This window comes from Oncorhynchus tshawytscha, linkage group LG34 (genome assembly GCF_018296145.1).
Source record: "Oncorhynchus tshawytscha isolate Ot180627B linkage group LG34, Otsh_v2.0, whole genome shotgun sequence".
NCBI classification, from domain to species: Eukaryota; Metazoa; Chordata; class Actinopteri; order Salmoniformes; family Salmonidae; genus Oncorhynchus; species Oncorhynchus tshawytscha.
The window spans coordinates 10,253,247-10,279,984 of record NC_056462.1 but is presented as its reverse complement, the minus strand read 5'-3'; the positions used below and the strand labels follow the sequence as shown (position 1 = coordinate 10,279,984).

The following is a 26,738-nucleotide window of genomic DNA, read 5'->3' as shown; positions in this document are numbered from 1 at the left end:
CACTGAATACAAACAGTGTAGCTACTCCCTCCGCAAACAAGCTAAGCGTCAGTATAGAGACAAAGTGGAGTCACAATTCAACGGCTCAGACACGAGAGGCATGTGGCAGGGTCTACAGTCAATCACGAACTACAAAAGAAAAACCAGCTCCGTCACGGACCACGATGTCTTGCTCCCAGACAAACTAAACAACTTATTTGCTTGCTTTGAGGACAATACAGTGCAACTGACACGGCCCGCTACCAAAACCTGCGGGCTCTCCTTCACTGCAGCCAATGTGAGTAAAACATTTAAACGTGGTAACCCTCGCAAGGCTGCAGGCCCAGACGGCATCCGGGGCCGCGTACTCAGAGCATGCGCAGACCAGCTGGCTGGTGTGTTTACGGACATATTCAATCAATCCTTATCCCAGTCTGCTGTTCCCACATGCTTCAAGAGGGCCACCACTGTTTCTGTTCTCAAGAAAGCTAAGGTAACTGAGCTAAATGACTGCCGCCCTGTAGCACTCACTTCCGTCATCATGAAGTGCTTTGAGAGACTAGTCAAGGACCATATCACCTCCACCCTACCTGACACCCTAGACCCACTCCAATTTACTTACCGCCCCGATAGGTCCACTGACGACGCAATCGCCATCACACTGCACACTGCCCTAACCCATCTGGACAAGAGGAATACCGATGTAAGAATGCTGTTCATTGATTACAGCTCAGCATTTAACAACATAGTACCCACCAAACCCCTCATTAAGCTCGAGACCCTGGGTCTCGACCCCGACCTGAGCAACTGGGTCCTGGACTTCCTGACGGGCCGCCCCCAGGTGGCGAGGGTAGGAAACAACATCTCCACCCAGCTGATCCTCAACACTGGGTCCCCACAAGGGTGCTTTCTCAGCCCTCTCCTGTAATCCCTGTTCACCCACGACTGCTTGGCCATGCACGCCTCCAACTCAATCATCAAGTTTGCAGACGACACTACAGTGGTAGGCTTTATTACCAACAACGACGAGACGGCCTACAGGGAGGAGTTGAGGGCCCTCGGAGTGTGGTGTCAGGAAAATAACCTCACACTCAATGTCAACAAAACAAAGGAGATAATCGTGGACTTCAGAGGGAGCAGCCCCCTATCTACATTGACGGGACAGTAGTGGAGAGGGTGGAAAGTTCCTCGGCGTACACATCACAGACAAACTGAAATGGTCCACCCACACAGACAGCGAGGTGAAGAAGGCGCATCGGCCATCACTCATTCATATATTTGTATGTACATATTCGTATTCATTCCTTTACACTTGTGTGCATAAGGTAGTTGTTCTGAAATTGTTAGATTACTTGTTAGATATTACTGTATGGTCGGAACTAGAAGCACAAGCCTTTCGCTACATTCGCATTAACATCTGCTAAACATGTGTATGGGACAAATAAAATTTGATTTGAGCATGTCAACCTGGGAACCTTGGGGGCCTTCTAAGCCTTCAGAGAGAATATATAGATTGATTTTTATGTTTTTGTGAAAGGATGCTTATTCTTTAACACTATTTGATGCTGTATCTGCCATATCTATGTGTTTGACCAAAATGGCGCTCTGTTTTAGCCATGAGTGTGCATGTATTATGGTCGCTGTCCTTTCAGCACCACGAGCCTGTCACCTTTGATGTGTCACTATTGTTGTCGCTGTTGGTGGTGGTGTGATAGTGGTGTTGGGCTACCGTAGGTTGTATAAACAGTGGTTTTTGTTTTGCTGGTCGCATTATTTTCTGCTGTGTGTTACATTTCTGTCTGCTGGTTCTGTCTCTGTGTAAGCGCAGCCCGAAGCTTGGCCAGGGCTGTCTGATTCATTCATAATGTCACCAAAATGCATTGCTCTTCCTTCGCTATAACTTGAATGGTCCGACTACAGGAGATACAATGTATGCTATTGGAAGATTTTTGGTCCCTCTGAAGGCTTAGGTCCTACAGTAACAGTTTGCTAGAAATAGACCCTCCTGTTCCTATGATACGAAAAAACAATCACCACAGTATCCATGATGAACAGAGCAGGTCACCCTGGGCTTCACACAGAGTGGTGGGAGACCCCCCTGGTGGGAGTCTTTCAGCAAGTCTATCTTCTACTTCAGGGTCTCGTCTAATGCCTGGTGACTGGGTTCATAAAAAGCCTGGGCCTGGATCTAGCCTTCCTCAGTTACCTCAGGGTTACCCCACCAATACAGGTGGGTCAGGATGGGTGTTCACCACGAGAGGTACCTAGCCTATAACACAACACACAATCCCAACAATACCCAAACAATGGCAAGAGGGAGCTAAAAGACTAACCACCTTAGTGTGGTGGCTCCTGTTTCTACCTCCTCTGGTTAGGACGGACGCAGACAAGCCATACACCTGCCCCACGTGTGGGAAGCCCTTTTCCAAGGTGAACTGTGACAAAGCACCAGACCGTTCACATCAAGTAGAGGCCCTTCAAGTGTAAGCTGTGTTACAAGAGCTTCTCCTTTTTGAGTTACCTTATCAGACATAGGAGTGTCCACAACAGGGAGAAATTGTGACTTGAGATCTATGCAGGAGAATGATTCTTTAGCTGATTATTTTATCATCCTCTGAAGTGTGCTGGGGTAAGAGTTTTTTAAATGTATTACTAAGTCCCTCAGTTGAGCATCTAGGTATGCGGTATTCTCACATGACACAGACTTGTTTTTTGGTTCCTGGGTCTGGAAGACCTCTCAGCGGAGGAGTTGCATGGAGTATTGTCACGAGCCGTACCACCCGCTCAGGCCCCAGAGCCTAAGAAGGGAGATTTGGAGCTTTGAAGGACAGAATAATTGGGAGTATTGTAAATTTAATATTTTGAGTTGTGTGGATTAAGTTTGTCTACACCACGTATGAATTTACTATTTACATTGTTTTTTTTAAACCCCATCCAGTTGTTGGTGTCAATACACCTTTTTGGGATGTAATCCACCATAAAAACCACAGAAGAAGTTAAGATGGATGACGAGGAGGAAACCTGACAACTGTGGCAAGTTTTGGGAACATGGAGAGGCCAGATATAGATTGGTCTAAGGAACAGAAGGTTGGATTTGAACAAAGGCCATCAGTGTGTGTGCTGCAAGCAATTCAGCAGATGATGGCGCGGCATGAGCGTGGTAAACGGACAGACGTAGTTATGGACTGCAGGGAATAAGTAGAAGAGGGAAGTGCAATGGGAAGATGTGTGTTGAAGAAGAGTAGTGCCAAGTACAAACCATATTCTGCTGTCTGATGGCTCAGGAATTTTACCTGATGAGAGTGCGGATGAATTACCTGCGGTGGCAGGTGTGGTGAAGACCTCCGAGTCCAAGCCTCGCCCCGATGGTCATGTAAAGGATGGTTCTGTCCCAGTGGGAGTGACATTTTTGGAGAAAGTGGATCCCTGCCTTTTGGCTGACCCAGGCTGGGTAAAAATAAGTTGGGAACTGTTAAATTGGTGATGGTAGTCGAAATGGACTTGTGATGGTTTTCTGTGTTCTGTCTGTGTTTCTTTGTGTTACGTGCCTAGGGACAAGACATGTGACTTGCCTTTGAAAGGAGTGATTACTGGGGTGGTGCAACTAAAATTTAAGATTCCCTCTGGCGAGCGTTGTGAAACTGAGAAGAAAGTGTCTGTCCTTTTCGAGTTTTGAAGCAGTCTTTTCCTGATAGTCATGATGGGATAGGTCAGTTATCCCGTGGGAGCTTTTGCGCCGAACCTACTAAGGTGTTTCAGATGCCAAGCTTATGGTCATGTTGCAGCAGTTTTTAGGGGTGACATTCCAAAATGTGAAAAGTGTGCAGGAGGGCAAGGGACAAAGGAATGTGTAGTGTAGGTTGAAAAGTGGGGGTGCCCATGTTGTTGGGGATCAGAAGTGCCCGGTGCAAGAGACAGGTTGAGGTTGCCAGGGAGAGCAGAGGATGATTTTTAAAAAAAAATTATTTCACCTTTATTTAACCAGGTAGGCAAGTTGAGAACAAGTTCTCATTTACAATTGCGACCTGATGGGTCAAGGGCCTTGGCCAATACAGAGTGATACGAATTTGTGCTTCAGTAAGGTTGGCTTCCTAGCATTCATTGCCATGGTTATCAACTGTACCGCAGAAATGGAACATAAATCACAGAATATATATGTTGTGGTGGCAGCTGCTAAGTACTTGGTTTTACCAGGTTTTACTGGAGAAGAGTTACAAGGTCTGTTGAACAAGAGTCCCATTCTCCCAAACCATTAAAGTAGTGGAATTGTGAGGTGATTTTTATTTGTTTAATGAAATAGTGGTATATAGGTGTAGGGTTAGTTGGTGTTTTTTTCCGATTTTATTTTTGTATCACAAAATGTAACGTGATCGATCACACGGTAGGTGGCGGCATGCAAAAACACCATGATACCAAAGAAGTAGAAAACGGAAGTGAACAGTAATTTGGCATTTTTTCCAATTTCCACGTTTGCGTTTTTGTTGTTATTTAGACGTTTATTAACATCATGGACCTCAAAATATGACTATTTTAACTGCACAGCATCACATAATTATCGCAGGTGGTCTTTAATTCGCGCTGGAAATAGGACTTGGTTGATAGAGCTACGTAACGCTACCTAGCTGCTAACAATGGCTAACTGTATGGTTTTTCACACTCAAATAGCCTCCATCATGGAGGTGCTAGCGAATGCAGCCGTGGCAGAGATCTGTAAACTCGTAGACGACGACTATAAAGTGTTTCGTTTGGAAATGTCTCAAAGCCAGAAAGAAAACAAGGGGTTGCGGAGGAAACTACAACTAATGGACTGGAAGGTGGCACGGGAGCGCGCAGAGAGGACAATACGAGAGCGCGTCCCCGCCAGTCGTCCCAGTAGTGTCAAGATCCTTGACCGATACAGAGGAATGGCAAGAGGTACATTTTCCAGAAGGCGGAGTCTGCACGACCTGTCGCCGTTCATTTAATAGCTCCATTACCTTCTGCAGATGTGTTAACAAAATTGGGTCTTGGTCCGTTTTTGGATAGCAAGCACTTGTGCAAAGTCACTATCAGATTATTGATTTACTGAATTTCCTATTATTTACTAAATGAAAATGTGATGCATGGAACATAATACATTGATCAATAAGTGTTACCTTACATCCTTGCCAATTGTAGACTGCCAATATTGTAAAATATACATTGAGCATTGACAGTACCTAACTTAACTACCACTTTTCCCCTAATCACTCTCTTAGTTGAAGAACATCTCACTAGAGGCCACAAGAGCTTTGTGAAGCCAGCGGGACACAATGCGTGGAGAGATGACCAACCCATAGCTATAGATGAGGGGACTGGAACCTCAACCCAACATGTTATTGTGATAGAGGTCAGTGTGATAGTGTAACATTCAAAATGAAAGTACATCAAATGTGGCTAATTTATTCAGAAACGCTCCCCTTAGCCATTCATTTGCTTACATGGTCATCCTTATTTATCTGCCATATGGGAGCTCGTGTAACTTCCTGACAACATTGTTATTATCTTCCCTGATTGTTAACCAATTAAACTCATGTACCGATAATAACCTAATCTCTTCTTTTGTCAGTCTGCAGAGGCTACAGGTCCTGGAGGATCGTCTCTGGTCAAGCAGGAGAGGACTGAAGGAGACAACCCACAAAACAGCAGAGACATCCAGACTGGAGCAGCGGCTGGAGTGGCACCCACTGTAGCTACGGACGACCTCGCCACCACGCCCCAGCCCAGGACCCGACGTAGCATTACGGAGGTCAGTGGAACATCGAAGGCTGTCCTCAAGTCAGAGACAGACACCGAGACTTTAACTGTATCACGAAGGCTCTTACACACAGGGTCAGACCCAGAGAGACTGGGCTGTCCTCCTGCTCCCGGCTCAGAGTATTTTCTTTATGGTAGCCCGAGGACGGTTCATACCCATCAGGACTCAGTTGACACGTTAGAGACTGTCAATTATCCGTCTTGTTCTTACACTGCAGAGATGGACCCTGGCAAAATGACCTTGGGTTTAGAGACACAGACTGATCTGTCTAGAGGGGACTGGAACCAGTACAGTAGTAGGCTATACTCTGAAGGGTGCCTAGATAAGAAAGAGGAAGTTATTGCCGTAGATGAGGTGACTGTGAAAGTGGAGGGCGATGTTCCTCTGATATGGAATGAGACTCACTTAGGAGAAGGACATTCACAAGGCAGAGATTTCTTAGATTACAGGGAAAGCTTAGAGACAAATCCAGATGTCACGACCCACTCCCCTTTACACGCAATCAGGGATCACGAACCAGTGTCCACGTCTATGGGGCCTTCCGATCAGGTATTGAACTCAAAGGTTCAAAAGGGCAAGGCTCAGGGAGGGGGACCAACATCAGGTGGTAGTAAAGTGAAACGCTTCCTCTGCATGTTCTGTAACAAAGGCTTCAGCTGCCTCCAGAAGGTGGAGATCCACCAGAGGGTCCACACAGGGGAGAAACCCTTCAGCTGTACCCAGTGTCACATGCGATTCGCTGAGGCTGGCAACTTGAAGCGGCATCAGAGGGTCCACACAGGGGAGAAACCCTACAGCTGCCCCCAGTGTCACATGCGTTTCGCTCAGTCTGGAAACCTGAAGATGCACCTGAAGGTCCACACGGGCGAGAGGCCATTCGCCTGTACACACTGCAGGAAGAGGTTCTCAGAAAGGAGCTACCTCAGGATACACCAGCAGAAAAATCATTCCACTATAACATAGAAAGTAAACATTCCACTCAATCCTTTTGACGTTTAGACAAACCCTGCATTAAAAACAAAGATTCATTTTCGTTGGTTGTTAGTAGAAAAGATCCACAGATGCATTTGGAATAATGAGTAACAGATTTCAGTGTTGAATATTCCTGGATAAAATTTTGCATCCAGACATTCTGTGATTTATAAGGCGGAAAAAGTCTGTTACATATTTTGTTTGTACTGTGTAGGCTATATGATGTTCACAAATGCTTATTTCATTACTTTCATTCCACTACTGAATTTTTGCCAAGACACTTTTAATGAGAAAATGTATGCAGTTTATGCAGATTTTTAGTTTGTGTAGTTTTCATATGGTGTATTTAAAACTTGTTCATGTTTAATAAACACAAAATTTAACTTTTAATTTTAAGACTTTCATTGACTCTTTAATATACATCACATCTGATCTCATGCTTTATAACCAATATACACCTAATAAGTATAACTACACATACCCACACACTAACAAACACCTACTGTACACGTCAAAATAGTTAGTCAGGTTTGTCTGATGTGGCTTGACTTATCGTAGCTGACACATCTTTACCCACAACATATTTATGTCCACCATGATGTGTTTAACAACAATGAAGTAATTTTGTAACTACAGTATAGGACTCTAATGTAGTGGGGATGGGTAAACACTATGTTGAAAGTGTGTTTATTATCTGTGTGTACGTACCTGAGGGAGTGTATGTCTGTATCACCTGTCTCTTCCAGGAAGAGGAGGGTCCAGAGGTGCTGCTGGTGAAGGAGGAGGGTCTGGGGAACACTGAGGGGACCATGGTCATGGAGGACAACCAGACTACACCATGGTCATGGAGTACAACCTGACTACACCTCCTGAATGGTATTCAGACAGTTCAGTGGGCTCACCTCAGTGAGACTCTGTGTGGTCCTGTGCTGCTCAGCTGGTTCCTCTGTGGGTTCAGGAGGAGGTGTAATCTGGTTGTCCTCCATGACCATGGTCCCCTCAGTGTAAGTTGCTGTAGGTTATATGTATTTCTCCCTTAACTTGCTCCCCCATCTTTAGTCCACTCAGTAGATCAATGCTCTCTTGTCCATCTTCTATTGTCTCCTCTTTGACCAGCAACAGATCAGACTTCCCATCCTCCATGGCTACTGACTGTAAGAGATACAGAGTGAGAGGATGTTGGATCACAAAATCTGATATGAGCACCCTGCTATGGAGCATCTTCTGATTGGGCAATGAGGGATCGCTATGATTACTATACACCATTTAATTGTTTGATAATTCAAAGGCATTGTCCCACACTTAAGACAAAATTAATCCAAGACCTGGGCTCATATCCACAAAGAGTCTCAAGTCCCCACCTGTCTACATGGTCTTATTTATTGTTATCTGAAAGGGAAAACTGATCCTAGATCAGCACTCCTACTTTGGAGAGACGAGCACTGACAAGAGAGCATTGATCTACTGAGTGGACTAAAGATGGGGGAGCAAGTTAAGGGAAAAATATATATATAGCCTACAGCAACTTATGTTTGCTTACAAAAACACAATGTATGGACAGTTAATTTACAAAAAAACATGTAGTTTTCTCTGCAATGCTTTTAAAGTCTAAAGTCTTCCTGCAGGTGGATGGCTGGAGGCTAACAGAGGAGACTGGGTGGCCATCTTGGATTCCCAAACCCAGACCGGTGCAGCCAAGGGCCCATGGGACAACATCAATGAGCAGGCCTGGACCAGAGATAAAATAGTGGAGGTCAGTGGATGGGACAGCGTCTTCAACTCTGGCCTGGGGAAGAACACTGTTAACCACAACCAGAAACAAACAGTGGAACACAAAACAACAACCAAATTTAGTCTCCATGACAAGAGAATGGATGAGACCAGTGCGAGGTGTAGATTTGGTCTGCGGGGACGGGGAGGCCAGGTTCGTATGCAGCAGGAACGAACAGAGAAAGACTCGGCTAGCGATGCTCCGTCCTGCTCCTATAGTTGTGATTCAGAGAGACTGATGACGTCTCATGTTAACCCTCCAACATGTGCTACCTTCAGCCTGCCTTCTTTAGGATCTATCAACTGGAACATGAACCCTGCGACAACACAGACACTCCCTGGCCTTCATCCTCCTCACAGTCTCCTGTTAAACCAGACCTCAGACAATGCCAGTGCCTTAACAGTAAATGGCTACACAAGCCCATTGACAAATGACAGTAGTAGTAACGCTATCAGTATATCTGGTGGCAAAGAGTAGCGCTTCCCATGTTCATTCTGTGGGAAAGCCTTCAGTTTCCCCAAGCAGGTGGAGATCCACTAGAGGATGCACACGGAGGAGAAACCGTTCGGCTGCCACCTGTGCTGGGCCTGTTTCTCCCACTCGTCCAAGCTGAAGAGGCACCAGAGGGTCCACACAGGGGAGAAACCCTACAACTGCCCCCAGTGTGAGAAGAGGTTCTCTCACAAGCACCAACTGAAGATGCACACGGGAGAGAGGCCGTTCGCCTGTACACACTGTGGGAAGAGGTTCTCAGAAAGGAGCGATCTCAGGATACATCAGCAGAAAATGCACATGGCCCATGTATAGAGTATAGTGACATGTAACATAGTGCTAGTTAGTTTGTTTGTAATTAATTATTTTGGTTTTGAATGTTTAGGGAACTGAGAAAAGAATGAGTATGATGAGGCAGAGTAGATGATATGGTTGGTGTGATGGTATCTGTAAAAATGCTTCACTGATGAAGAGTGAACTAATTCCCTTTAGGTTGATGCTGGTGTTTTATAGTAAGATAGTGCCTTAATTCATGTTTACTTGACATCAAATAGTGAAGCCTTTTTAATGTTATGAACCTTTTCCAAAGTATTCTAAAATATTTTTTTATCAAAGCAAGGGTGGCAGATTTACAGAAAAGGTAGTGTGTTACCATAGTGAGAAAAGTTATCCTACTTGTCACGTATCGTTTTGTGCAGTAAACATTCTGTACTTCATTATGTAATGGTATGACCATTTTAATTACATTAAATACAAAATTGATTCTGTGCTGACTGACTTGGTTATTTTTGTATCATTGCAGGGACTGAGTTTCCTTTATCTCAGTCTAACCAAAACATTATACTTATTCATTGAATCAACACATATGGATATTTTTAAATAATAAACTCCAATGGCTCCACATTGTTAGGTACCTGAATCACAGTGTTAGAGATGGGCTTGACTGGTTAACATTTTATAAAGTAATGTTTCTGTGTGTACAGCAAGGAGTCACCTCTATAAACCTGTATGCTTTTCTGTACAATATTTGTTTGAAGCCTGCAGTTCATGAAGACCTGCTGGTATCCAGTGTTACTGGTGGGAGAGACAGGACCTCTGAGTTGGCTGGTCACAAACCCTGGCCCCGGATCAGAACCATGGATCAGTAGCAATCGCTTTTCCTTCCCGATCCAGTCACCAGCCCAGACCCTAGTCTTCACAGTCTCAGGGATGAACCGGTCCTGGGGCAGATAGAGCAGGTCACCCTGGTCTTCAGCCTTCACAGAGTGAGGTGGGAGACCCCCCCTGGTGGGAGTCTAACAGGAAGTCTGTCTTCTCCCTCTCGATATCATCTAATGCCTGGTGACTGGATTCATAGAAAGCCGTGTCCTGGGTCTAGCCTTACTCAGTTACCTCTGGGTTACGCCACCAATACAGATGGGCCAGGATGGGCATTCACCACGAGAGTTACCTAGCCTATAAAACAGCACACAATCCCAACAACACCCAAACAATGGCTTGAGGAGGGAGCTCAAAATCACCTGAGGGTGGTGGCACGTGCTACTACCTCCTCCACTGTCATTGGGTCACAACATGGGAGGGCGAGCATTAGGACGAATGGTGACAAGTCGTACGCTTGCCCTACTTGTGGGAACCGATTCGCTTGCGCAAACTATTTGACCGAGCTTTTTCTTCCTGAGTAGCCTTATCAGACATGGGAGTGTCCACAATGGGAAAATAGACAAGTTGTCTGTTTCTCTCTTTTATTAAAAGGTTTTTATTCAGGTCATTTTTCCGCCAATCAGGTTTGGTGGCGCTTCCGAAAGCGTTCTGAGAGGTTGGTGCAGGCACCCATCTAGGCTTCAAGAAAGGCTGCTGGGGGTCCGGCGGCGCTTTTGGGGCAACCGGGGCTTCCACAGGGGGGCTAGGAGTTTCTTGGAGCCGCTCGCCAAGCTTTGGGCCACGAGCTGCTGCTCCCGGGCTTGAAGAAGGCGGAGGTCGGCTGTTTGGGAGCCGACGCACCACAGGAAAGAGGCAGCTGCTTCTTTTCCTACCCTAACTTCACGCTTTCTCGTGGTTTCTCCGAAGAGGCCCTTTTCAGAGATGGGTGCATTGAGCAAAGGGGTCTTTTCTGTCTCCTGGATGGAAGTCATGGAGAGCCAGAGGTGGGTCTGCATCATGACCAATGCAGCCATCACTTGGCCAGCGCAGACTGCCAACACTTGAGTGATGTGGAGAGCAGAGATGTTGAAACGTGCCACCTCTGCAATGCCAGCCTCTATTGTGGATCATCATTCTCCCAAGTCATCCTATAATAATGTGACCACATATGCTCCAAGCAGGCCCAGTTATTCAAGCTTAATGGGCACTCTGCCTACTTTCTGAGCTGCTAATCGTTGCTCACCTAGAACCCATAACACTTCAATAGCCCAAGGGTGAGGGATTCGACTGGGAGCCACCCAGTGAATAGGCCTGAAGAGAGAAATCCAGAGAGGAGTTTTACTAAGGTTGGATTTCTTGCGTTTATAGCCATGGTGATCAACTGCACTGATGGAGCAGAAATAATAGAAGATAGACGTGATAGTTGCAGCAGCAGAGAAATATTAGGGTGAGAGATTTTAGTGCAGAAGATCTACAGGGAGCTTTGAGAGGAGGAGTTCCATCTTCCCAGGACTGATGTAGGATCTCTTGGGGCCAAAGTAGTGGGATGGGTGGTGGTTTTCGGGGATAGTGTATAGGTACAGGGTTGGTCCATTACTATTTAACTTTTTTGTGACCAAAATGCGCAATCCGCATTCCCGACCTGTGAAAGGCAGCAATGGGCAACACATCGTCTTGTCTGCCGGAAATTTACACAAAGAAGTAGTAAACGGAAGTGAATCGTGCCCAGGAACAGTTTCGACGTTAACGTTTTGTTGTTATTTAGACGTTTATTAACACCCTGGAACTGAAAATATCACACACTTACCCCAGTGTAGTGTTTAATTCGCGTTGAAGACAGGACTTGGTTGATAGATGTTATCTAGGTAACGCTAACTATCTATCCGCTAAGAATGGCTAACTGTAACGTAATGGTTTTTCACACTCAAATAGCCTCCGTTATGGAGGTGCTAGCGAATGCAGCCGTAGCAGAGATCTGTAAACTCGTAGACGACGACTATGCAGTGTTTCGTTTGGAAATAACTCAAAGCCAGAAAGAAAACAGGGTATTGCGGAGGAAACTACAGCTACTGGAACTGAAGGTGGCACGGGAGCGCGCAGAGAGGACAATACGAGAGCGCGTCCTCGCCAGTCGTCCCAGTAATGTCAAGATCCTCGACCGATACAGAGGAATGGCTAGAGGTACATTTTCGAGAAGGCCCGTTCCCGTCTGCGCATGTGTTAAGCAGAGTTGGGTCTTGTTCAGTTTTTGGATTGTATTACCTTTTTTTTTTTTTTTTTTTTTAGGGTGGATCAGCTTAATATTGCGGATAGAATGTTGCTTCCAATGTCATTGTCTGCATCATTTCCAATCCCCCATATTTTTTGGGTAAATATATATATCCATACACGCATGCATATATGTATACACATATATACATACACATACCTATCTAGACATACATACTTTTTTAAAGAATATACCTTTATTATTATTCCCCGCAAACCCTTCTGCCGTTTCCCCAATTGGAGTAAACTAATAAACACTTCTGCTTCTACCTTCAATCCATACATGGATTGTATTCAATAATTCCGCTGATTACTTCACAATCTTGCACAAAGACACAATATCATATTCTTGACTTAGTGCATTTCCGATCACTTACTCATTAAAAACAATATGATGAATGGAACATAATCAGTCGATCTATGAACAGTTTTGTGACTTTGTTACATGTGACTTGTTATGTGACGTGTTACCTTATATACTTGCCAATTGTAGACCGTGTCAAATACTTTACAATATAGTGTTGAGCATTGACAACACAGTACCAAACCTAAGCACCTATTTTCCCCCAACCACTCTCCCAGGTGAAGGACATCTCACTGGAGGCCACAGGAGCTTTGTGAAGCCAGCGAGAGACAATACATGGAGAGATGACCAACCAATCACTGTTGATGAGGGGAGTGGAACCTCAACCCAGCACGTTATGGTGATAGAGGTTAGTGTCATAGTGTAACATATAAATTACAGTACATCTAATGTGGCCTGTTTTATTTCAGGAAGTCTCCCCTCAGCTATTTATTTGCTTACTTGTACATCTTCATGTACAGTGGGGCAAAAAAATATTTAGTCAGCCACCAATTGTGCAAGTTCTCCCACTTAAAAAGATGAGAGGCTTGTAATTTTCATCATAGGTACACTTCAACTATGACAGACGAAATGAGAGAAAAAAATCCAGAAAATCACATTGTAGGATTTTTAATGAATTTATTAGCCATAGTGGAGTTTGGAGTGTGACTGTTTGAGGTTGTGGACAGGTGTCTTTTATACTGATAACAAGTTCAAACAGGTGCCATTAATACAATAGTTTTTTGCCCCACTGTATCTGCCATAGTGGAACTTGTTAGACTTCCCAACAACATTGTTGTCCAATTCAACTCTTGTGCCGGTAATAACCTCATCTCTTCTTGTGTCAGTCTACAGATGCAGAGGCTGCAGGTCTTGGGGTGAAGCAGGAGAGGTCTGAAGGAGAGGACCCACGGCACAGCAGAGACATCCAGACTGGAGCAGCTGGAGCGCACCCTGTAGCCACAGAAGACCCCACCACCACCCCAGCACCGCCCAGGACCAGACACAGCATCACGGAGGTCAGTGGAACGCCGAACGCCATCCTCAAGACAGAGACTATAACGGGGCTGAGGCAACTGGGCTATCCTCCTGCTCCCCGCTCAGAGTATTTACTTTATAGTAACCCGAGCCCGAGGACGGTTCTGTCCCATCGGGATTTAGGTGACTCGTTACTGACTGGCAATGATCCGTCCTGTTCATACGCTACGGAGACAGAGATGATACCTGGTGTCATGCCTGTGGGTTTAGATGCACCGACTAATCCAATGAGAGGAGACTGGAACCAGTACAGTAGTAGTGTATACACTGAAGGGTGCCTAGATAAGAAAGGGGAGGTTCTCGTCGTAGATGAGGTGAAAGTGGAGGGTGACGTTCCTCTGACATGGAATGCAGAGTCTAATTTAGGAGAAGGACACTCGCAGGTCAACACCAGTGACTTCTGGGATTACAGGGAAAGCTTAGAGACAAATACAAACTTCGCAACCCACTCCCCTTTACACACGCTTAGGGATCGCGACTCAGTGTCCACGACTATGGCACCTTCTGATTCACACGTCCATGTCCTTTTTGATCAGGTATTGAACTCAAACGACAGTGCTAGATCCCAGTCTCGAAGAGGGAGAGCCACATCAGGCAATAGTAAAGAGAAACGGTTCCTCTGCATGTTCTGTAACAAAGGCTTCAGCAGCCCCCAGAAGGTTGAGATTCACCAGAGGGTTCACACAGGGGAGAAACCCTACAGCTGTACCCAGTGTCAAATGCGCTTCGCCCAGGCTTGCAACCTGAAGAGGCACCAGAGGGTCCACAAAAAGAGAGAAATTCTACAGCTGCCCCCAGTGTGAGAAGAGGTTCTCCCACCTGCACCATCTGAATATGCACCTGAATGTCCACACGGGAGAGAGGTGGTAACGCCTGTACATAGGGCTGTTACTGTGTTCTTATTAACGCCACACTGGCGGATTGCAGTCGAATTCCACATGACCGTTGAGTCACGGTATCTAGGCTACTCCAAAACTGTGCTCTGTAAATGAACGGTGCTGATGAGTGTTAGTAGGTTATCAAACTTGCTTATGGCTGTCAAGTTGCTAATGGCCTGGTACTCAGCACTCTAGTGTCCCTCTAATCACATTGACATAAAAGCTATCAAAAATCGCATCAAAGATTTTGCAGATTATTCAAATTAAACCATGGAGTTCACAATAGCAGCAAAAAAAATGTGTTGCATTCTGAAAACGCAGGTGTATTGACCGTGACATTCAATTTCAAGTTCCACATTTTTATATTTAAATAGACTCTGCTTTTATCTGAAATGTTTCATCCATTTTATTATGCTAATTAAATTTCCACGTGGACATTGACTAGGGGTTAACTGGTTAGGTCTCCTAAGTATCTGTTGAGTATGTGGGATTTTATTACTAAAGAGGCTTCATGCATATCTTTTATTTTTACCCATAAGAGTAGGAGTATATGTTTTTGATACTTAAAGGGGCGTCAAAATTCAGGATCAAATAGCTAAATTATTCATAGTATGACCATCTTAAAACAATTCCATGTTAGCTTTGAACCCACCCCCAACAACGGTATAGACTTACAGGGGTTAACTGTTACATTAACCAGCAGCATATTGTATTAGCATTCTAGCTAATGCATTTGGAGTTTCCTTTTCATCAGATGGTAAATTAGCCCAAATCCACATTTCATATATTTGATCAATAAGATGTCCCTACTGTTGGTGTGTCCAATTGTGAGTGCATCTGTCATTTCAACGGAAGATTGTGGTTACACTAATGAAGAATTAAATCAAATAAATTTGATTCAGAATGAATTAATGATGCGTGTCAAGAGCTGGTCATTTATCTAACACACCTATTATTGCGTTCGTATTTCATCACCACTGTCCAGTTCAAGCATATTAATTAAGGCTATACTATTGTTCAGATAATATAATAATTGTATGTGATTTATAATGACATAAGATACAGAGAACTACATTTTAACTGACCTGTATTTTCCTGCATTCTAGACACGATGACTGAGTTGACCCATGTATTAAATGCCAGTTTGTTTAGTTAGAAAGCATGTGAAATCTATGTAAATGGATATTTTTGCATCCAGACATAAAACGACTGTTACATATTGTGTTTGTACTGTGTAGGCTATACGATGTTCAGAAATGCCTATTTCATTACTTCCATTCAACTACTTAATTTGGTTCCCCAAGACACTTTTAATGAGAATAGCAATTGAATAAAAATATAAATGCAACGTGCAACAATTTCAAAATGTTTACAGTTACAGTTAATATTGTCAATTTAAATAAATAAATGAGGCGATAAAATATGGATTTCACATGACTGGGAATACATATATGCATCAGATACCTTAAAAAAAAAGGTTAGCTGCGTGGATCAGAACCCGCCAGTATCGGGTGTGACCACCATTTGCCTCATGCAGCGCGATACATCTCCTTTGCAGAGTTGATCAGGCTGTTGATTGTGGCCTGTGGACCCACTCCTCTTCAATGGCTGTGCGAAGTTGCTGGGTATTGGCGGGAATTGGAATACGCTGTCGTACACGTCGATCCAGAGCATCCCAAACATATATGCCCAATGGGTGACACATCTGGTGAGTATGCTGGCCATGGAAGAACTGGGACATTTTCAGCTTCCAGGAATCGTGTACAGATCCTTGCGACATGAAACATGAGGTGATGGCGGTGGATGAATGGCATGACAATGGGCCTCAGGATCTCGTCACGGTATCTTTGTGCATTCAAATTGCCATTGATAAAATTCAATTGTGTTTGTTGTCTGTAGCTTTGCCTGCCCATACCATAACCCCACTGCCACCAGGGGGCACTCTGTTCATAACGTTGACATCAGCAAACCGCTCACCCACACTACGCCATACACGCTGTCTGCCATCTGCCCATTACAGTTGAAACCGGGATTCATCCGTGAAGCGTGCCAGTGGCCATCGAAGGTGAGCATTTGCCCACTGAAGTTGGTTACAACGTCGAACTGCAGTCAAGACCCTGGTGAGGATGACGAGCATGCAGATGAGCTTCACTGAGACAGTTTGTGCAGAAATTCTTCGGTTGTGCAAACCCAAATTTTCATTGGCTGGACGATGCCGCAGGTGAATAAACCAGATTTGGCGGTCCTGGGCACGTGGTCTGCGGTTGTGAGGACAGTTGGACGAACTGCCAAATTCTCTAAAGCAATGTTGGCTGCGGCTTATGGTAGAGAAAGGAACATTCATTTCTCTGGCAACAGCTCTGGTGAACATTCCTGCAGTCAGCATGCCAATTGTATGCTCCTACAAAACGTGCAGCCTCTGTGGCATTGTGTTGTGTGACAACTGCACATTTTAGTATCCTTTTGTCACCAGCACAAGGTGCACTTATGTAATGATCATGCTGTTTAATCAGCTTCTTGAAATGCCACACCTGTCAGGTGGATGGATTATCTTGTCAAAGGAGAAATGCTCACTAACAGGGATGTAAACACATTTGTGCTCAAAATTTGAGGGAAATAAGCTTTTGTGCATATAGAACATTTCTGTGATGCTTAATTTCAGCTCATGACAGAGGACCAACACTTTATATATTGCTTTTATATTTTTGTACAGTGTAGTTCATCATGCAGATTTTTAGTTGAGACTTACACTGCATGACCAAAGGTATGTGGACACCTGCTCGTCAAACATCTCATTCCACAATCATGGGCATTAATATGGAGTTGGTCTTCCCTTTGCAGCTATAACAGCTTCCACTATTCTGAGAAGGCTTTCCACTAGATGTTGGAACATTGCTGCGGGAACTTGCTTCCATTCAGCCACGAGCAATAGTGAGGTCGTGCACCGATTTTGGGCGATTAGGCCTGGCTTGCAGTCGGCATTCCAATTCATCCCACAGGTGTTCAATGGGGTTGAGGTCAGGGCTCTGAGCAGGCCAGTCAAGTTCTTCCACACCGATTTCAACAAACCATTTCTGTATGGGCCTTGCTTTGTGCACTGGGGCATTGTCATGCTGAAACAGGAAAGGGCCCTATCCAAACAATTGCCACAAAAGGTGGAAGCACAGAATCATCTAGAATGTCATTGAATGCTGTAGCGTTAATATTTCCCTTCACTGGACCTAAGAGGCCGAGGCCAAACCATTATTCCTCCTCCACCAAACTTTACAGTTGGCACTATACATTGGGGCAGGTAGTGTTCTCCTGGCATCCACCAAACCCAGATTCGTCCATCGGACTGCCAGATGGTGAAGCGTGATTCATCACTCCAGAGAACATGGTTCCGCTGCTCCAGATTCCAATGGTGGCGAGCTTTACACCACTCCAGCCGACACTTGGCATTGCCAATGGTGATCTTAGGCTTGTGTGCGGCTACTGGGCCATGGAAACCAAACATTGAAGTTCCCCAAAAACACAGTGGCCTCCATCATTCTTTCATAGATAAAGTTTGGAACCACCAAGAGTCTCCCTACAGCTGGCCGCCCGGCCAAACTGAGCAATCAGGGAAGAAGGGAGGTGACCAAGAACCCGTAAAAAACAGAGCTCCAGAGTTCCTCTGTGGAGATGAGATTCTTTCAGAAGGACAACCATCTCTGCCAATCAGACCTTTATGGTAGAGTGGCCAGACGGAAGCCGCTCCTCAGTAAAAACAGGCACATGACAGCCCGCTTGGAGTTTGCCAAAAGGCACCTAAGGACTCTCAGACCATGAGAAACAAGATTCTCTGGTCTGATGAAACCAAGATTTAACTCTTTGGCCTGAATGCCAAGCGTCATGTCTGGAGGAAACCTGGCACCATCCCAACGGTGAAGCATGGTGGTAGCACCATCATGCTGTGGGGATGTTTTTCAGCGGCAGGGACTGGGAGACTAGTCAGGATCGAGGGAAAGATGAACGGAGCAAAGTACAGATAGATCCTTGATGAAAACCTGTTCCAGAGCGCTCAGGGCCTCAGACTGGGGCGAAGGTTCACCTTCCAACAGGACAACAACCCTAAGCACACAGCCAAGATAACGCAGGAGTGGCTTCGGGACAAGTCTCTGAATGTCCTTGAGTGGTCCAGCCAGAGCCCGGACAAACATCTCTAGAGAGACCTAAAAATAGCTGTGCAGCGACACTCTCCATCCAACCTGACAGAGCTTGAGAGGATCTGCAAAGAAGAATGGGACAAACTCCCCAAATACAGGTGTGCCAAGCTTGTAGCGTCATACCCAAGAAGACTTAAGGCTGTAATCGCTGCCAAAGGTGCTTCAACTAAGTACTGAGTAAAGACTCTGAATACTTACTGTATGTAAATGTGATATTTCCGTAAAAAAACATCTTTGTACTGCGTGTATGTATATACAGTGCCTTGCGAAAGTATTCGGCCCCCTTGACCTTTGCGACCTTTTGCCACATTTCAGGCTTCAAACATAAAGTTATAAAACTGTATTTTTTTGTGAAGAATCAACAACAAGTGGGACACAATCATGAAGTGGAACGACATTTATTGGATATTTCAAACTTTTTTAACAAATCAAAAACGGAAAAATTGGGCGTGCAAAATTATTCAGCCCCCTTAAGTTAATACTTTGTAGCGCCACCTTTTGCTGCGATTACAGCTGTAAGTTGCTTGGGGTATGTCTCTATCAGTTTTGCACATCGAGAGACTGGAATTTTTCCCATTCCTCCTTGCAAAACAGCTCGAGCTCAGTGAGGTTGGATGGAGAGCATTTGTGAACAGCAGTTTTCAGTTCTTTCCACAGATTCTCGATTGGATTCAGGTCTGGACTTTGACTTGGCCATTCTAACACCTGGATATGTTTATTTTTGAACCATTCCATTGTAGATTTTGCTTTATGTTTTGGATCATTGTCTTGTTGGAAGACAAATCTCAGTCCCAGTCTCAGGTCTTTTGCAGACTCCATCAGGTTTTCTTCCAGAATGGTCCTGTATTTGGCTCCATCCATCTTCCCATCAATTTTAACCATCTTCCCTGTCCCTGCTGAAGAAAAGCAGGCCCAAACCATGATGCTGCCACCACCATGTTTGACAGTGGGGATGGTGTGTTCAGGGTGATGAGCTGTGTTGCTTTTACGCCAAACATAACGTTTTGCATTGTTGCCAAAAAGTTCAATTTTGGTTTCATCTGACCAGAGCACCTTCTTCCACATGTTTGGTGTGTCTCCCAGGTGGCTTGTGGCAAACTTTAAACAACACTTTTTATGGATATCTTTAAGAAATGGCTTTCTTCTTGCCACTCTTCCATAAAGGCCAGATTTGTGCAATATACGACTGATTGTTGTCCTATGGACAGAGTCTCCCACCTCAGCTGTAGATCTCTGCAGTTCATCCAGAGTGATCATGGGCCTCTTGGCTGCATCTCTGATCAGTCTTCTCCTTGTATGAGCTGACAGTTTAGAGGGACGGCCAGGTCTTGGTAGATTTGCAGTGGTCTGATACTCCTTCCATTTCAATATTATCGCTTGCACAGTGCTCCTTGGGATGTTTAAAGCTTGGGAAATCTTTTTTTTATCCAAATCCGGCTTTAAACTTCTTCACAACAGTATCTCGGAACTGCCTGGTGTGTTCCTTGTTCTTCATGATGCTCTCTGCGCTTTTAACGGACCTCTGAGACTATCACAGTGCAGGTGCATTTGTACGGAGACTTGATTACACACAGGTGGATTGTATTTATTATCATCATTAGTCATTTAGGTCAACATTGGATCACTCAGAGATCCTCACTGAACTTTTGGAGAGAGTTTGCTGCACTGAAAGTAAAGGGGCTGAATAATTTTGCACGCCCAATTTTTCAGTTTTTGATTTGTTAAAAAAGTTTGAAATATCCAATAAATGTCGTTCCACTTCATGATTGTGTCCAACTTGTTGTTGATTCTTCACAAAAAAATACAGTTTTATATCTTTATGTTTGAAGCCTGAAATGTGGCAAAAGGTCGCAAAGTTCAAGGGGGCTGAATACATTCGCAAGGCACTGTATAAACTCAACAAAAAAAGAAACGTCCCTTTTTCAGGACCCTGTCTTTTAAAGATAATGCGTAAAAATCCAAATAACTTCACAGATCTTCATTACAAAGGGTTTAAACACTGTTTCCCATGCTTGTTCAATGAACCATAAACAATTAATGAACATCTGGGACCTGTTGGATTGGAGTGTGAGGGCTAAGGCCATTCCCACCAGAAATGTCCGGGAGCATGCAAGTGCCTTGGTGGAAGAGTGGGGTAACATCTCACCGCAAGAATGGGCAAATCTGGTTCAGTCCATGAGGAGGAGATGCACTGCAGTACTGTCAAGAGAATTATGTTCTCAATGTTCATTCATAACGCAATTCAATTATACTACTCAGTCTGCGACCTAGAATTTGTAAGATACAGGTCGAATTAAACAGACGGAGGCCCAGCTAATCATTCTGACTAGAACCACACATTTATTGATTATAATTTTATACATTCTAATCAATTCCATACAATTATATGTTTCAGGGTGGAATATTCTAATCATTCAATTAACAGATAAATCCAACTAACTAGTACTTATTGCAGCTGTTGGCCACACCAGATATTGACTGTTACTTTTGATTTGGTTGAATCTTATGTTCATACAAACATTTACCCATTTTAAGTTTGCTGAAAATAAACACAGTTGACAGTGAGAGGATGTTTATTTTTTTGCTGAGTTTATATATATATTTTTTTTTAAATTACTGACAAATAAAATCAATCAATCATGTCCACCATGATGGCTTTAACAACAATTAAGTCAATCAGTAACAACAGTATAGGAATCAAATGCAGTGGGGATGGGTAACACTGAGGGAGTGTATGTCTGTGTGATCTGTATCACCTATCTCTTCCAAGAGGAGGAGGGTCCAGAGTTGCTGCTGGTGAAGGAGGAGGGTGTGGGTAACCCTGAGGGGACCATGGTCATGGAGGACAACCAGTCTACACCTCCCCCTGAACCCACAGAGGAACCAGCTGAGCAGCACAGGACCACACACAGTCTCACAGAGGTGAGCCCAATGTAAACTACTGTGGTATTAGGGCCCGTATCCACAAAGCCTCTCTGAGTAGGAGTGCTGATCTTGGATTAGTTTTGCATTTTAGATCATAATGAATAAGACTATATAGACAGGTGAGGACCTGATCCTCGATCAGCACTTTTACTCTGAGACTCTTCGTGGATACGGGCCCAGGTCTTGATACATTTTGTCTTAAGTGTGGGACCATGCTTTTAAATGATCAAACCATTAAAGAGTGTCAAGTGTCAATCAGATCAACTAACATGTTTGCATAGTACTCATAGCAATCCCTCATTACCCAATCAGAATGTGCTCCATAGCAGGGTGCTCATATCAGATTTCTTGATCTAACATCCTCTCACTCTGTATCTCTTACAGTCAGTAGCCATGGAGGATGGGAAGCCTGATCTGCTGCTGGTCAAAGGAGACAATAGAAGACAGACCAGAGAGCATTGATCTGCTGAGTGGACTAAAGATGGGGGAACAAGGTAAGGGAGAAATACATATAGCCTACATACAGTAATAGATCTTCAATGGGAGTAGTGATACTCTTGGCTGTTGTTTTGTATTCATTCATAAAATGAAATCAATACAACTTGTGTTTACATACAAAAACACACATTATAATGTATATAATGTCTCCCCCGAGTCCGTACGGGACTTGCAGCGATGACACAAGACTGTAACTACCAATTGGATACCACGAAATTGGGGAGAAAAAGGGGTAAAACTACAAAAAAAATGGAAAATATTGTTAGGTACTTGAATCACAGTGTTAGGGATGAGCTTGACTGTGGTAAACATTTTATAATATCATGTCATGTTTCTGTGTGTACAGCAAAGAGTTTGTTTTATTTTAACATATATAAACTTTTAAATGCTCTTCTGTTCAATTTGTTTTTACAGTCTACAGTCCATGAGGACCTGTGTTGCTGGTAGGAGAGACTGGATCTCTGAGGTGACTGGTCACCAAACCTTGCCCCAGATCAGAACACTGGATCAAGAGCCGTCATGGTTCCTTCTTGAGTCGGAACCAGGACCCAACCCCGAGGGACAGAGACTCCACCACCACACAGAAGACAACCAGTGGACGGGTGGACTGAACAACCTCAGTCCTGGTGGTCATCAGAGAGACAGAGGCTCCAGTCAGGGATCCAGTCCGCAGCCCAGAACCTTCTCTTCACAGTCTCAGTGCAGGGATGAAGCAGGGCCTGGGGCTGATAGAGATAGATCATCCTGTTCCTATGATACAAACACCACAGTATCCATGATGAACAGAGCAGGTCACCCTGGGCTTTAGCCTTCACAGAGAGCGGTGGGAGACGCCCCTGGTGGTAGTATATCAGCAAGTCTGTCTTCTCCTTCAGGGTCTCGTCTAAAGCCTGGTGACAGGGTTCATAGACAGCCTGGACCTGGGTCTAGCTTACCTGGTCATGGTTTCCCCATGAATACAGACAGGGTCAGGATGGGCATTCATCACGAGAGGTACCTAACCTATAACAATCCCAACAACACCCAAACAATGGCTAGAGATCAAGGATGGATCTCAAAGACTCACCACCTGAGGGTGGTGGGTCCTGCTTCTACCTCATCTGGTGTCATTGGGTAACAACATGAGTGGCCGAGTGTTAGGACGGACGCCGACAAGTCCTACTCCTTTCCCACGTGTGGGAAGTGGTTCACTAGGGCAAACTATTTGAAGGAGCATCAGACATTTCACACCAAGGAGAGGCCCTTCAAGTGCAAACTGTTACAAGAGCTTCTCTTTCCTGACTAACCTTACCAGACATAAGAGTGTCCACAACGGGAAGAATTCGTAGCAGTGTGGCTTGAGATGTACACAGGAGATTTCTGGGAACCATTCTTTAGAATGGTTATATTCTGGTTGTATATATTATAGTTATTGTGTGAAGTGTCTTGGGATAAGAGGGTAATTAACCACATACCCCTCATTATAACCCTTTGGTAACTTGTCATTTGAAACAGGCTTGTGTAAATACCTGTTTTCAGAGAGACAGTAAACCTAGGCTAAAACAAGGACAGTTTAATATTTACCTTACTGGAGGTGATGTAGATGGAATAAAGTCATTCTATTCTTTTCTACTCTATCCTTACTAATAGAGGTCGACTGATTATGATTTTTCAACGCTGATACCGATACCGATTATTGGAGGACCAAAAAAGCCGATGCCGATTAATCGGCCGATTAAAAAAATATATATTTTATTTTATTTTATTTGTAATAATGACAATTACAACAATACTGAATGAACACTTATTTTAACATAATATAATACATCAAAATCAATTTTGCCTCAAATAAAATTAAACATTAAACAATTTGGTTTAAATAATGCAAAAACAAAGTGTTGGAGAAGAAAGTAAAAGTGCAATATGTGCCATGTAAGAAAGCTAACGTTTAATTTCCTTGCTCAGAACATGAGAACATATGAAAGCTGGTGGTTCCTTTTAACATGAGTCTTCAATATTCCCAGGTAAGAAGTTTTAGGTTGTAGTTATTATAGGAATTATAGGACAATTTCTCTCTATACGATTTGTATTTCAAATACCTTTGACTATTGAATGTTTTTATAGGCACTTTAGTATTGCCAGTGTAACAGTATAGCTTCCGTCCCTCTCCTCGCCCCTACCTGGGCTCGAACCAGGAACACATCAACAACAGCCACCCTCAAAGCAGCGTTACCCATCGCTCCACAAAAGCCGCGGCCCTTGCAGAGCAAGGGGAACAACCACTCCAAGTCTCAGAGCGAGTGACGTTTGAAACGCTAATAGCGCGCACCCCGCTAGCCATTTCACATTGGTTACACCAGCCTAATCTCGGGAGTTGATAGGCTTGAAGTCATAAACAGCTCAATGCTTGAAGCACAGCGACGAGCTGCTGGCAAAACGCTCTGTACTTTATCTAACTGGTGGCATCCATAAATCTAAATATTCCTGTTACATTGCACAACCTTCAATGTTATGTCATAATTACGTAAAATTCTGGCAAATTAGGCGGCCCAAACTTTTGCATATACACTGACTCTGCGTGCAATGAACGCAGAGTCATGGTTAATATTGCCTGGTTAATATTGCCTGCTAACCTGGATTTCTTTTAGCTAAATATGCAGGTTTAAAAATATATACTTCTGTGTATTGATTTTAAGAAAGGCATTGATGTTTATGGTTAGGTACACATTGGAGCAAGACAGTCATTTTTTGCAAATACGTACCGCATCGGTTATATGCAACGCTGGACATGCTAGATAAACTAGTAATTACATCAACCATCTGTAGTTAACTAGTGATTATGATTGATTGATTGTTTTTTATAAGATAAGTTTAATGCTAGCTAGCAACTTACCTTGGCTTCTTACTGAATTTGCGTAACAGGCAGTCTCCTCGTGGAGTGCAATGTAATCAGGTGGTTAGAGCGTTGGACAAGTTAACTGTAAGGTTGCAAGATTGAATCCCCGAGCTGACAAGGTAAAAATCTGTCATTCTGCCCCTGAACAAGGCAGTTAACCCACCGTTCCTAGGCCGTCATTGAAAATAAGAATGTGTTCTTAAATGACTTGCCTAGTTCAAAAAAATAAAAAATCGGCCAAATCGGTGTCCAAAAACACTGATTTCCGATTATTATGAAAACTTGAAATCGGCCCTAATTAATCGGTCATTCCGATTAATCGGTCGACCTGTACTTACTATCACACTGTTCTTTCTAAACAAGTCTGTTCTCAGTTTGAAAGATACTCATAGGAGATATGATGTGTAATCAGTGGTGGAAAAAGTACCCAACAATTCTACTTGAGTAAAAGTAAAGATAATAGAAAATGACTCAAGTAAACGTCGCCCAGTAAAATTATACTAAGTAAAAGTATACAAGTATTTGGTTTAAAATATATTAAGTATCAAAAGTACAAGTATAAATAATTTCAAATTCCTTATATTAAGCAAACCAGATGGCACCATTTTCTTGTTTTATTTATTTACTGAAAGCCGCGGGCACAGTGTGTTTAGTGAGTCCGCCAGATTAGAGACCGTAGGGATGACCAGGGATGTTCTCTTGATAAGTGCATAAATTTGACTATTTTCCTGTCATGCTAAGCATTCAAAATGTAACAAGTACTTTTGGATGTCAAGGAAAATGTATGGAGTAAAAAGTACAATATTTTCTTAAGGAATGTAGTGAAGTAAAATTAGTTAAATATAAAGTACAGATACCCCAAAAAAACTACTTGAGTAGTACCTTAAAGTATTTTTCTTTAAGTACTTTACACCACTTTGTGTAACCTAATAAACAGTACCGTATTTCAAAGAACAACACACATCCCTATTTAATTTAACATACCCTTTTGAGCTGTGATGGCAACCAAGATCCCTTCTCTTTCATCTTAAGGTTTAAAGTGTCTGTCCTATATCTAGGAGATATGATTTTTTTGTACACATATTTAACCCTTTTTTGCAGGCACAAAACTACTTCCATAAATGTTTTTAACCGGTACCGGGTTACCTTCAGACAAGTCCTGTGAAACTTGTGGGGGTCGTAGAACAAAACTTATCTCCCCTTTCTACAGTTGGGTCATATCAGTTTGTAGCCTAAACGGTTTGGACACTACAAACACAAGTTGGCAACGAGTTCCATGAGGCAAAACGGAGAACACCAGCGTGTTCGTCAGAGCCTCCTCTTTCCCTAGACTGGTCATATTAGTTTGTCGGACAATCCGTTTTCATGAGAAGAAAGATTTTTGGGATGTCTGCTGGTCTGACAAACAACACTGTAGCTTTGCCACTTTCCACGGCAGATGGGGAAGGCCGACATAGACAGATTGACACACATCCAATGCAAAAAAAAAAACATATCTCTACCTTAAACAGACTGATTTCGATAGGGATTTGTGTATTATGTTAATTACATTGGCACACATGTGCATCCATCGACTCTAGGCGGTGATTTGATCAT

At 43.7% G+C, this 26,738-nt stretch overlaps 3 protein-coding genes and 1 long non-coding RNA gene across 8 annotated transcripts in view; 3 read left to right on the top strand and 1 right to left on the bottom strand.

Annotated features, from left to right (window-relative positions):
• Window positions 1-26,738, bottom strand: part of LOC112231940 (zinc finger protein 583) — a 969,163-nt gene that overhangs the window by 424,573 nt on the left and 517,852 nt on the right. The window lies entirely within an intron of this gene.
• The window catches only part of LOC112231889 (zinc finger protein with KRAB and SCAN domains 8-like), a 359,191-nt gene continuing 333,818 nt past the window's right edge, over window positions 1,366-26,738 (top strand). Inside the window, exons 1-3 of one of the 2 annotated variants that reach the window (XM_042311932.1) lie at window positions 4,386-4,893; window positions 5,217-5,347; window positions 5,567-7,113. In XM_042311932.1, coding sequence (XP_042167866.1) covers window positions 4,611-4,893; window positions 5,217-5,347; window positions 5,567-6,718 — 1,566 coding nt within the window. In that variant the 5' untranslated portion in view covers window positions 4,386-4,610 and the 3' untranslated portion in view covers window positions 6,719-7,113. Of the gene's footprint in view, window positions 4,894-5,216; window positions 5,348-5,566; window positions 7,114-26,738 lie in introns of those variants that run through there. The other variant, XM_042311931.1, reaches the window with a different exon arrangement.
• LOC112231888 (zinc finger protein 629) overlaps window positions 13,056-26,738 on the top strand; it is a 233,573-nt gene continuing 219,890 nt past the window's right edge. For both annotated transcript variants that reach the window (XM_042311926.1, XM_042311927.1), the window contains exons 1-3: window positions 13,056-13,111; window positions 13,590-13,760; window positions 21,617-21,766. In XM_042311926.1, coding sequence (XP_042167860.1) covers window positions 13,100-13,111; window positions 13,590-13,760; window positions 21,617-21,766 — 333 coding nt within the window. In that variant the 5' untranslated portion in view covers window positions 13,056-13,099. The remainder of the gene's footprint in view (window positions 13,112-13,589; window positions 13,761-21,616; window positions 21,767-26,738) is intronic.
• Window positions 22,221-23,889, top strand: LOC121841808. The gene is made up of 2 exons (XR_006080763.1): window positions 22,221-22,263; window positions 22,682-23,889. It is a non-coding gene; the product is annotated as an uncharacterized LOC121841808 (long non-coding RNA).